Here is an 11659-nt window from a genome sequence, read left to right as displayed (position 1 = left end):
AATGTCTAGGGAGAGACTCCTACTGATCTGTTACTGCCTAACAGACTGCCCACAGTATAACTTCAACATGTTTCTGTTTAACTTCTAGACGCGTGCAGAAAGCCTTTTGAACCTGGGAGCCTTGACAACATGGAAATTATCCTCTATTTTTAGTAAAACGTTGTTTTTGCCTGACCTGAACTTGTAACCTCCCGAGTTTTCATGTCACTGTACAACACAAGACTTTGTGTTGAAATGTGCCACCCCACCTACTCCATGTCCTGCATGTTTTTCAAGCAGAATTGACTGTATACAGCTCAACAGTGTACTCAGCACCTTGCCATAAGCGACGTAAGATATCGCCTTACGCCCTGCCAGGATAGCTTACATCTGGCCGAACCACATTGTATATTTACCACAACTGAAACATATTATGGCGAGGAATTCGGCGTGGAATGTTCGGACTCCGCGCGCCGGACGAGATATTATTGTTTGGGCGTCGCGCACACAGTGTTCCACATCTAATCATGACCGGCTGCCATGTTTGCAAACAGTTTTCCATTTTCTGCGGTTTGAATGGGAACCCTTGAACTGCTTGGTGGCGTGCCAGAAGAGGGCCTGCCCCTCGCTTTGTAGCAGGAATGTGACAGCTCGCTTAGAGGGCCCGGTTACACTGTGGACACAAAACCTTTGCTACTGACGATTAGTCAAAATAACTGACAGGATGGAGGCAAACACTTAAATCTGACCGTGGCTCTTCTCAAGGGTTTGGGCAGCTGGAGCTTAAACCAATCAGTGCTTTAACCAATCAGAACTCCTCCTGGCCACTCACTTACTAGTTAGTAATTGGCTTGTCTCCGTGTGATCGACACAGCAATCAAGCGACCTTAACCTTGTAGCAACTCATGTATCATTTTTATCCAATTAAGTAGCCAAATGTATAGAGTAACACTAAGATCAAAAAGTCTTCTCATTAGGTTTGATTCAACAATATGTGTTTATTGATAGTTAGGACTAAACAAAAATATACAAGACCGAATGAAATCCTCATAAACACTTCTTATCGAATTCAAGGACAAACAGTACATGTCCATGCATAAGGCATAGACTAGTGATAAAGCTTTTCAAATACAAATCTCTAGACTATACTATAGTCTAGAAAGTTTTATCACTATACTGCAATGCCCTTTAGTTTTCAGTACATAAGTTATCACTAAAATATATGAAATAACTCTCAAGGCATAGGACTTTGTCTAACATGTGATGTTCTGTATCTTTTTTTCATCAAATTTATGACTTGACAGCTGTTCGTGGCCATAGTAAAACGTGTATAGTTAATGTTGCCATTCTTTGTTTGTTCATTTGTTTGTTTAGATGGTAGCCTCTAAGTACCTGTATGACGAGGGAGAAGATGAAGAGGTCTTCAATGATGAATGGGCTGAAGCAGGTGAGGACAGATGTTTTTGTTCTGTTACATTTATTTATTCTATACAGTTGAAAGAAATAAGAACAATGACATTAGACAATATGCTAGAAAATGAAGGAAACCTGTTAACATATTAGGTTTTTAGTGAAGTGGTAGAAATACCTTATATCAGTGTTCTGCAAGTGTCAAAATTTTGTTCTGCAATTCGGAAATACTTTCTGCAAATACACGCAAAAATACATGCAAAATTACTTGTAAACATTAGTAAACACAAAAGCTCTTAAACACCATTGAACCCCTGATTTTTTTCAGTCTGCAAAATTGCAGGTTGCCTAATTTTTATTCTGCAATATTGCAAATGTCTCTGCAACATGCAGACTGCAGATGGGTATTTCTAACACTGAAGTGTATATAGTCCTTATGTAACATAGTGTAACAATGATGAAACTAATGGTGTACATTCATGTCTCTATATTTTATGACTTGACTACAGGTAAACGTGATGTGGAGGAGGTCAACACACTTGAGGCCAGCTTTCTCGTCGCCATGGTAATTTCTCAAGATAATTGAAATATAAAAGTACCAAAAGAGCATCAAATGCTACGTTTTCAACAATGTCAATGGGTTGATGGCAATGCTCATTTTTTCTCATTCTCTCAGGTCTCAATCTATCTAGTCTCAATGTTGCTGTCAAGATTGATGTAATATCTTTGGAATACAGCTTTGTATCAATATCTAAAATACCACACGTCATTATGTTTGTGCTTAAAATTGGTTTTCAAAACCTTCTTTTATGGACACCAACTGAAAGACAAGATATATGTGGATTTCATAACACGTGAAGGAATTTGGTTTGAAAAAATGTGTACAGATGAGGTTCTAGGTAGGTGTATGTAGGGTACAGGCATTTTTGCATCTGTGCTTGATGAGTGCAAAATGAGTTTTGTAGGAAGACCGTGTAGTCTTTTGCAGGTGGCTTGTACATCAATACAAATTATTCCTTCCATTAAGCAGAGAAACCGCCGGTTAATCTAACCCCTTCCACTCCACTAGTCATCGCGCCTTTTCAGCTGTCAGAAACACGGCTCTGTTTTGTGTCAAAACATGGAGGGTACTTATTGAGAACTGGCTATGATTGCATTTTTGACACCTGTGCTGTGAGGGCCTCAGAGGTCACCCCTAGCTCTGGGCAGTTTGTACGATTAGATCTCACCCGCCCTGCGGAAGAACAATAGAGGGAGATAGCGATCGGAACAATTGCTGTTAATTGCTTCGGTAGCTGTGATTTGATCTTTCGCTGTTTGGGAGGTGTAAATGTTACCTTAAATGTCTCCTTTCTTTCAGGATGAGCCACAGGATTATAAGCTAGAGGCACAGGTGTGGTGAGGGCCGCATATGAGTTATTCCACATCAATGTTTCAGTACAGCATCTTTCACAACATCAAAGTAAAGCATTTTTTGCTCTCACTGACTTGAAGAGTGCACCCAAAACAACACCTCCATTCAGGACTTTAAAAGATAAAATGAAACAGGAGTTTACAGTCAACAAGTCGGGTAGGAGATGTGGGAATGGCGCGAGATAGGCAGGGAACGACATGTGTGTTCATGTTGTGTTACTGAGTCATGAGAAAAGTGCTTCCCTTTTTAACAAATGTGGCTGCGAGTGTCAACACCCAGGACAGGTAAGAGTCTTCTTTAACCGAGATCGGTTACAAAGGAGAGTATTTTCACAGGAAAGGGGCCATTGTTAGCTCCGAAAGATGGATGTCTGTTGTTGGAGGGACTTGTATGGTGGGAAAGGAAGTCCCCTCTTTGATGGTTGTTACATGTACATAAACAACTGGTTATCTCCCAATGATATCTGGCACCACCAAAGAGACCGAGCCACACTCTTGTGCAGCTACAGTGACAGACGCCCCAGGCTATCTTCTGAGTGCAGCTCAAACTATTTCTTGTCTAACAGCGACCCCTACATTGTAGACAGCATGGCAGTCTCCAGGCTATGGTACAACTATCTGAGGCAAAACTAGACAAATGTGTTTTAAATGATTAGTCAGACATACAGTTGTATCATCATAATCCATTCCAGTAAGGGCTTGAAATCAAAATTAATGTATCATAAAAATGTACCACAAACAAATATGGTATAGTATAGGGAAACTAGTATTTGCGTGTGGCAGCCTTTGGTTCATTAAGTAATGGTACAAATACAGAGGCTAGAAAGAGGATAGAAGCTAGAACAATATATTTTCAATCAATGGTTAGACACATTGTCATAATCCATTCCAGTGAGTAAGGGCTCGAAATCAAATTACAAATGTATCATAAAAAACAACCACAAACATGATAGAGTGTAGTATAGGGATTCTAGTAATTGTATGTGAATATATAGTGTGTCTGTGTGTGATAGCACGTAAGTATTGGTGTATGTGTATGTGTATGTCACTGTGTATGCATGTGTGTATGAATGTGTGTGTGTGTGTGTGTGTGTGTGTGTGTGTGTGTGTGTGTACATGTTGTACAACGTAGTTACTAGTATTTTTCATAAACTAAAAAGTTGTTTTGCAACGTAAGGCCAAAGGGATCCATCCTTGGTCCAACACCTAATTCTATGGTACTTTTGAACCCTGCAATCTATAGAATTGGCCTTCCTCCACACCTTTTTCTGACTATTGAAGTAGAAAGATCCTAACAGATAAGCCGTCAGCTGTATTGTAGTCTCGCTAACTCCTCAAACTGGCGGCCTGGATTAAAAAAAGCCGTGCTGTCAATCAGCAAGTTGGGTTGTGTGTAGGGACAAGGTGGTTTCAGTGGGCAATATAATGGTCTGCACCTGTGGCTTAACCTGCAAATGTCAAGGTTAGAACTGCCGCTTAATCTGTCAGTAAAGGATAATAGAGCATTAGGAAGGAGAGGACCATTGCTGTAAGTTACATCAGCACCTGCGCGAAACCCTGATTTTTCACGGATGTCGTCAGATTTTTTGTTAATGTTGCATCAGAATTTTGCGTGTTGCAGAAGACATCTTTTCCAACTTAACATTTGGAAACTACAGATGGGATGTTAACATTTCCAACATTTTGGGGGCATGTTTAGTTGAAGCTTAGTTGAATGACATCTTCTCCCATCTCTTTACACAATGAGTTTTGTCTATCAAAGATGACCAGATTGGGCAAAATTTCGTCTGTCACGAGCAGCAAAATTCCAACAAATGACAGAAAGATACTAGTAGATGCTGGCTAGAACACTCTGCATTACATGGTAACAACAAAACAGACATTGCTGTCTGTCAATAGAATCATTGCTTCCTTTCCATTTTAGATCTTTTGTTTATCACTCCAGTCAAAAATCACTACTCCAGAACACCTGTAGAATAGATCTGATATTAGGATTATCAGTATCTTGACCCAAAAGACCCAGTAATTTTTGCTATACAAAGTTATGTCCAGTGAATGATCGCAGTCATGGTATTAGAATTTTGTTAAGCCATTGATTGTAAGTTACTAAATACCAGTTCCACCCACTTCCACCTGTAGTCATTACCTGTAAAGTTACCGATTAAGAGCAGAGATTAGGCCACACCAATTTAATTTGTTGGTTCTCGGATTCGCCTCTTCGTTTTTTTCTGATTTGCAAAAAAAAAAAAATTGATTCTGGCCCTGAATCAACTGAAAAATGCTCATGTTTTGCCCCCAACAGTTGAGGAAAGTCCTTTTCTTCCTAGTTGTTACAGTTTTCCCATCTATCATTGCAGTGGTTTGATTAAAAGTTCAAAATTCAATGTTTAAATTTTAACCCAGCCTTTTGTGTTGACTTCATGGCTCATTTTGTAGCATTTAAGCCTATAATTGGATGCCTAGACCTGTTTTTATTTTTTTTCGCCCTGTCGCTTCATATTTTTTCTAAAAAAATCCGAGAACCAACAAATTAAATTGGTGTGGCCTTAGTAGTGAATAGAGCAGGGAAAGTTGAAGGAAGGGAAGTTTTAAGAAGATAATTGTCAAGGGACAAAGGGATATACAGGTGCGAGAAGACAGAGGACAGGAGAGAAAGAAAACTTGAGTAGCAAGAATTTCAAATGTGATCACCTTTAATTTGGAATTTCCTTTCACATTCTTGATGTGCAAAGCCCTTTCTTTAATTTCTTAGGATCAAAAATATGTTAGTGGTGAAAAATAGGAAAAGACAAAATGAGGAAACTGATGGTACCAAATAAATGTTGAGTATGTTTTATGATAGCAGCAGATATTTTTGAGAGGATGCAGGATTCGGGAGCTATAATAGGTTTGGTAACAAGGCTAAAGATAATGAAACCTAAGTAGAACTTTACAAATTAGTCCCTCCGTCACCATTTTCAAAAATCATACTAAAGCAACTTTCATAAATAACCCCACACATTCTTAATTTTTGTTTAAGTTTCCTTGTTTACTACTTTTCATTACTACTTTTCATTATTGTAGATAGTATTGTATCGTATTGTATTTTATTGTTTTGTTTCATTTACCCGTTACCTAGTAAGTTATTTCTTATTTATCCGATTAATTTGAATTGTTAATTAAGTTATGAAGGGAGGCCTCCTCATAAGCATTTTATGCTTCCGGCCTCCCTGCACTGTCACATTTCATTTATATTTTCTTGTGTCTGTATTTTGTTTTAAAGTGCGAATAAAAACTGAACTGAAAAAATGTATATTAGTGTAGAACAAAGGTTGCAAATGAGTAGCAGTTCCATTTTTAATGTTAACCACTACAATAGCTAATGTCTAACATAACTGTACATGTCATTCATAATTTTTTCTTTCTTTCCAGGACTGGCAGCTGTTCACTCGTCCAGAGGAGTTCCTACTGTATGTGAATTTGCTGGAGGCCAGGTACGTCACAGGGTTCAAAAGACATGGGTTCTAATCCCGTGTCAACTTGGTGGAGAGGTATCCAGCCTATCCCAGCTTGACATCATTTAACCTAGCTGTCACTCAAGGTTTTGTAGGATTTCTTTGAGAAGTCTAGAGGAGGAATCTGGTTAAGAAAGACTGGCGTGTCAATCAGTATTATTCTTCAAGTGGCTAAACAGCTATCTGAAGGAAAATGAATGTGCTCAAACACATAGCACATACACAATGAACAAGAAAATAGTTATGCAAGCAACTGGATAAATTTTGAAAACTGTCAGACACTTCAGCTTGCATCCACTACATTTTGTCAGTTTTGAATATCTAGTATCTATCCAGTTGCTTGAGTAACAGTTTTCTCGCGTATCTTATTACCTGCATGTCTAACCTTCACCAATATATCACAAAGACAATGATGTGAAAGGATTAAAGCTATCCTTTTTGAATAAAAGACTTGTTCATCACAAGAAACAGTACTGAAGCAACTTGATAGATTTTGAAAACTCTCAGACATTCCAAGTAGCATCCACTACTTTTCCTCATTCTGAGTAACTGTTTTCTTGTGTATCTCATTACCTGGATGTCTAACCTTCATCGACATGACATGTTCACCAGTTGAGCGAAGTTACCTTATGAAACATCAGACCTCCCAAAGTGGTAGAGCACAGTTGAGAACACGCAAGTCACTCACAGTGACAGTTTGATAAGCCAGGATCCCGGCTGGTATGCCCAAGTCTAACCATTATAGTACAGTACAGCTGAACCTGACGGGTTAGGATTAGTGTCCATTGTAGTCCTTACAGTGAATCAGACAGGTGAAAGACTAGAGGATGTGGTATTCTGTTGAGCTAACACAATAAGTGTGTGGGTGATGTGCTTTCATTGGTTTCAATACAGAGCAGTTTTCCCAAACCTTTTGAATGTTATCCTTTTCCTAATATGTTGGCTGTAAAAGTTAGACCTTGCCAGCCATAATATTTTGTTATCATATTGTGTCAGTTTGAAGAGGTTTTTTGCCTATATTTATGACTTGCTCCTCAAACCATGTCCTGAAGGTGACCATACGTATGTAAGAACGCTCGGGTTTTTTTGCCTGTATTATGGTGTATACAATGTACATTTGTACATAGTAGTTTGGTGAAGGGTAGACTGTACATAGTGTCTGTCTTTTGTGTTAAGTCCAGTGGAAGAGAATCCTTGATGAGCCAAAGCTGGATAAAAAGAGGTTTCTTTTTTTTCCGATTTTCAGGATAGCGGTAATGGAGGGGCGTCGGAGAGGCTGGTTCTCGTACACGGACATGTGGGCGCTATGGCAACAGGCGCGGCTGTGGGACAACATGGCTGCCACCGCACAGTGGATGGTGGAGGTAAAGACACAGCAAAGAACTTTTCAGGATCAAGCCTGCTTCTGCAACATCATATTTGAAATGTGGGGTCGTGTGGCGCAACAGCAGCGTGCTCGACTCAGAACCAAGAGGTCCCGGGTTCGAGTCCTGACATGCCACCGATCTTGTGCCCTTGGGAAAGGCACTTTACATGACCTTCCCCACTAAACTCAAGTGAAAATGAGTATTTTCCCATCCTGTATTTGTTTCTATGTGCGGGACACAACACCAGCAACAGCTGCCTGTGTCCCATGTGTTCCAATTTCAATAAATCAAATCATATTTAACCCTTCCCAGCCCACGACCTATGAAAAGCTGACATAGCAGTATCAATATTAAACTGATAGTTAAGTGCCCACCTTCCCGGTGTGAATGGTTCAAACCTTACAGTCTGGTCTCAGGGTTGACATCTTGACGAGGTGACAGTCACCTGTTATGTCAATCCTTCCACAAATGTGGTATAGCTTCATACATAGAGCCAATATGTATGTTGCAGCTGTGTTCACTCACTCACAGCCAGACCCACAAAGGAGTTGATAAAAACCCAAAAGAGAAAAAAAAATTGCCAGCAGCTAATAACAGTGACCCCCACTTCATTTCATTTCACAGAAAATTGGGTTTCAATTTGGTGGAAGCAATTTGCTGGGAAAAGCCTGTTCCAATGGCTGCGTGTGCCTGGGTTTGGGGTCAAGGGTGCACATTCCATGACTAATGCAGTTTGTCGTTTGGTAGGGAGCAATTTGTTGGGCGGTCGTGCGTGGCTGTTCCCTATGGCACTTTTGGAGAAAGAAACAGGCACTTACATAGCACTGTTGTCTTATCTGGTGTCGTCACAAGCTCAAATGAGTCTTGCTTGAGTTAGCAGTTGAGTTGACTTCATTGAATACAGGACTAAAACCTTATGATTCCTTTTATGATGGTCAGTTTTAACGAAATCACACACTTACTCTCGCTCAGTCCCATAACTGTTAGCATTAGGGTCAGTCTGTCTATCCACAAATGCAGTAGTTTTTATCCAAATGATATCAGATTCATGTAGTAGTTTTGCTGTAACCATGGTTGAAAATTCCTCCACAGCTCATGTGTTGTGTCGTGTTACCACAGGTAATGTGCCTGTGCATGCTGGCCTACAGCGCCTGTGTCGCAGCTCTCGTCGGCACCGCGTCTGTCGCCCACCACGCCTCCCAGCTGACCTCTGACCTCATCACAGCCCCCGCCACCGCCCCAGCCACCCGGGAGGCAGCCTGGCTCAAACCGGTGGGAACCGGCTCTGACCAGCTAGCACCGGAAGAGGCCGGTTGTGAGGAGATGATGTCAGAAGAAGAGGTGTCCAGCCTTCTGGTCACCATTCCCCGCATCCGAGATTCCGTCCTGGAATTCTCCAGCGCCGTCCTGAATGGCGTAGATGGAAACACCGACAGGTTGGGACCGGTTGGAACTAGTTTGGTTGTCATAGGGACCGACACGGGCCAGTCAGAACTGGTTAGAAGTAGCCAGTTCTGGAACAGACCGTACGGAGGGACTAGCGGAGACCTGGCCTTAGACCTGTTTGGTCACCATGCCAACGACACCAGGTACCTGCCTGCGCAGATGAAGAGGATACGCACAGGTGACGGACAGAGGGATTCCCACAAGGTGTTCCCGAGACACGACGACGCGTGTAAGGACGACAAGTGCATCTCGAGAAAGTACCTCCTGGTTCCGTCGTACCACGACATCGTGGTGGGATGTAGCACGCAGTCTTTTCCTCAGCCTGTCATAACCGCATGAAAAATGGAAGGGGTGTATGGGGCCATTCCATTCGACAATGTTGAGAGGGGTGTTAAACATGAGTATGTTTAGGACTATCTTGAGGGCTTTTATAGAAAAATACAACAACAAATGGTTGAAAAAAAAAGAATAGGGAAGAGAGGTGTTCGCAATTTTCCCTGAACAATCCACACTACCTAAATCCCCCGCATTTGTGGTAATGCTCTTTTTATACTCATTTTGTCAGTTCTAATATGATATGTGCAGTGGTAAGGGAATAGGTGCTGGTGTACAAATGTAATTATAAATGATGACTGTAATTCAGCATAAATTCATAAATGTAATTTTTTGATACTCTTCAGCTATCATACAAGTGTTCTTAAATGGCCAGTGCAAAAATTGTTTCCAAATTGTTCAGAAATAATCTGTGGAGATAATGTTCAGTGGTGAACTACTCCACAACAGATTGCAATGTACCATGTTGTATATAGAATCTGTACTAATAAGGCCACACCAATTTAATTTCTTGGTTAACGGATTCGCCTCTTCATTTTTTCTGATTTGCAAATAAAAATAAAAATTCAGAATCAACTGCAAAATGCTCATATTTTGCCCTGAACAGTTGAAAACAGTCCTTTTCATCCTACTTGTTACAGTTATTCCATCTCTCAATGCAATGGTATCATTAAAAGTTCAAAATTCATTGTTAAATTTTGAACCAGCCTGGTGTGTTGACTTCATGGCTCATATCGTACCATTTTGGACCATAATAGGATGCCTAGGCCTGTTTTTATTTTTTTTTTTTTCGCCCGCCCGCTCCATTATTTTTCTGGAAAAATCCGTTAACCAAGAAATTAAATTGGTGTGGCCTAATGTGTGACTGTTTTTAAAATATAGTGAGATAGATGTCACAGTGTTGTATTTTTTAAGGGTTTGTACAAGGAGTTTGGCAGTGTTGAAACCTCATAACCTCATGTGTTAGAAATAGTGTTCATGCAATATAAAGTTCAACTTGGCATGGATGTTTTAAAATGTGGATGGAGCTGGTGTTTTAACCCATGTGTTAAGGCCACACAAATGTTGATACATACTTTTACAATTTTTTTATTGTATCCTGGGTATGATAGGTAGTGGCCTGAGATTGCTGTTGTCTTTGGAAGGGTAAATGAAGAGAGTGCGACAAGGTTTTTTTATAAGTTTTTATTTAATAGCCAACTAGTCCAGTATTGGCAGTTAGCAGTCAAAACTGTTTTATGCAGTAAAAGAAAAGTAATGTCACAAAAGATATGAACGCTCATATCGCAGTATTATAAAATGTAACGGGTATGTTTGGGGTGACATTGGGATGACTATTTATGTATACTTTCCAAAAATTGTGTAATTTATTGATACATATTACAACTTTTTAACGAGCACTGAAGGAGTCATTTCCTGAGACTAATGTGATGGTTAGATTTGTATTTTACATTGTTGTCTAACTTATGTATTGCCATAGATTCAGTGTCATAGGTGCTAATGTAAGGAAATGTTACTGCATTTTCCTGTGAATTTTTTGTACTATCAAGGACCACATGTTTGTTGTATTAAAACTACATCTCTGGTTTTACATGTTTTGTTGTTTTCTTGAATTTTAGATATTGAAATTTGAGCTAACTTGTTCCTTTCATGGTTCCTACAGTTGTACATTGTCTTCTTTACCCTTTACAGTAATGCTATGAAGAAAACAGTGTGTAATCAAACAGCAATATCTGTTGCAGTCACCAACATCACAGCGGAATAACATGGCCTGGCATTACCCACCAAAAATAAGGTAAAGTTAATGTTTATAGAAGAACTTTATTGCACGACAAATGCACATGGTACATTGTATGGCAAACTACATAAAGACAGTAACAACAATAAAATAAGTGTGTTGAATAAGACCTAATGTCGAATAAAACCTAACATATCTATATCATAATCATTCAAATAATAAGGGATATTACAAGTCGTTGATAAAGTGTTACAATCAAGTGGGCTAATCACAAGTTTTAGAATTTTTTCTAATAGCAAAGCATTCCTTTATATATCTACCTATTTTTGCGTTGTGGGGACCGTTACATGTAAAGATATATTCAAATCTGTCTCCAACATCGAGACTCTTAAAATCTATGGTACTTGATTCGAGAAATGTAAATAGCTTGTTACGTATAACATCATATTTGGTACATTCCATAACAACATGAAATTCAT

The 11659-nt window shown here is 39.7% G+C and overlaps 1 protein-coding gene across 2 annotated transcripts in view; it reads left to right on the top strand.

Moving 5' to 3' along the window:
* LOC109465416 (protein CNPPD1-like) overlaps positions 1-10017 on the top strand; it is a 19724-nt gene extending 9707 nt beyond the window's left edge. The window contains exons 5-9 of one of the 2 annotated variants that reach the window (XM_019762673.1): positions 1354-1426; positions 1899-1954; positions 6214-6275; positions 7543-7660; positions 8783-10017. In XM_019762673.1, the coding sequence (XP_019618232.1) occupies positions 1354-1426; positions 1899-1954; positions 6214-6275; positions 7543-7660; positions 8783-9448 (975 nt within the window). In that variant the 3' untranslated portion in view covers positions 9449-10017. The remainder of the gene's footprint in view (positions 1-1353; positions 1427-1898; positions 1955-6213; positions 6276-7542; positions 7661-8782) is intronic. The other variant, XM_019762674.1, reaches the window with a different exon arrangement.
* Positions 10018-11659: the final 1642 nt, after the last annotated feature.

This window comes from Branchiostoma belcheri, unplaced genomic scaffold (genome assembly GCF_001625305.1).
Source record: "Branchiostoma belcheri isolate BF01 breed outbred unplaced genomic scaffold, Haploidv18h27 scaffold15, whole genome shotgun sequence".
NCBI classification, from domain to species: domain Eukaryota; kingdom Metazoa; phylum Chordata; class Leptocardii; order Amphioxiformes; family Branchiostomatidae; genus Branchiostoma; species Branchiostoma belcheri.
Note: the sequence above shows the minus strand (reverse complement) of the source record. Positions and strands in the feature narration are given on the sequence as shown.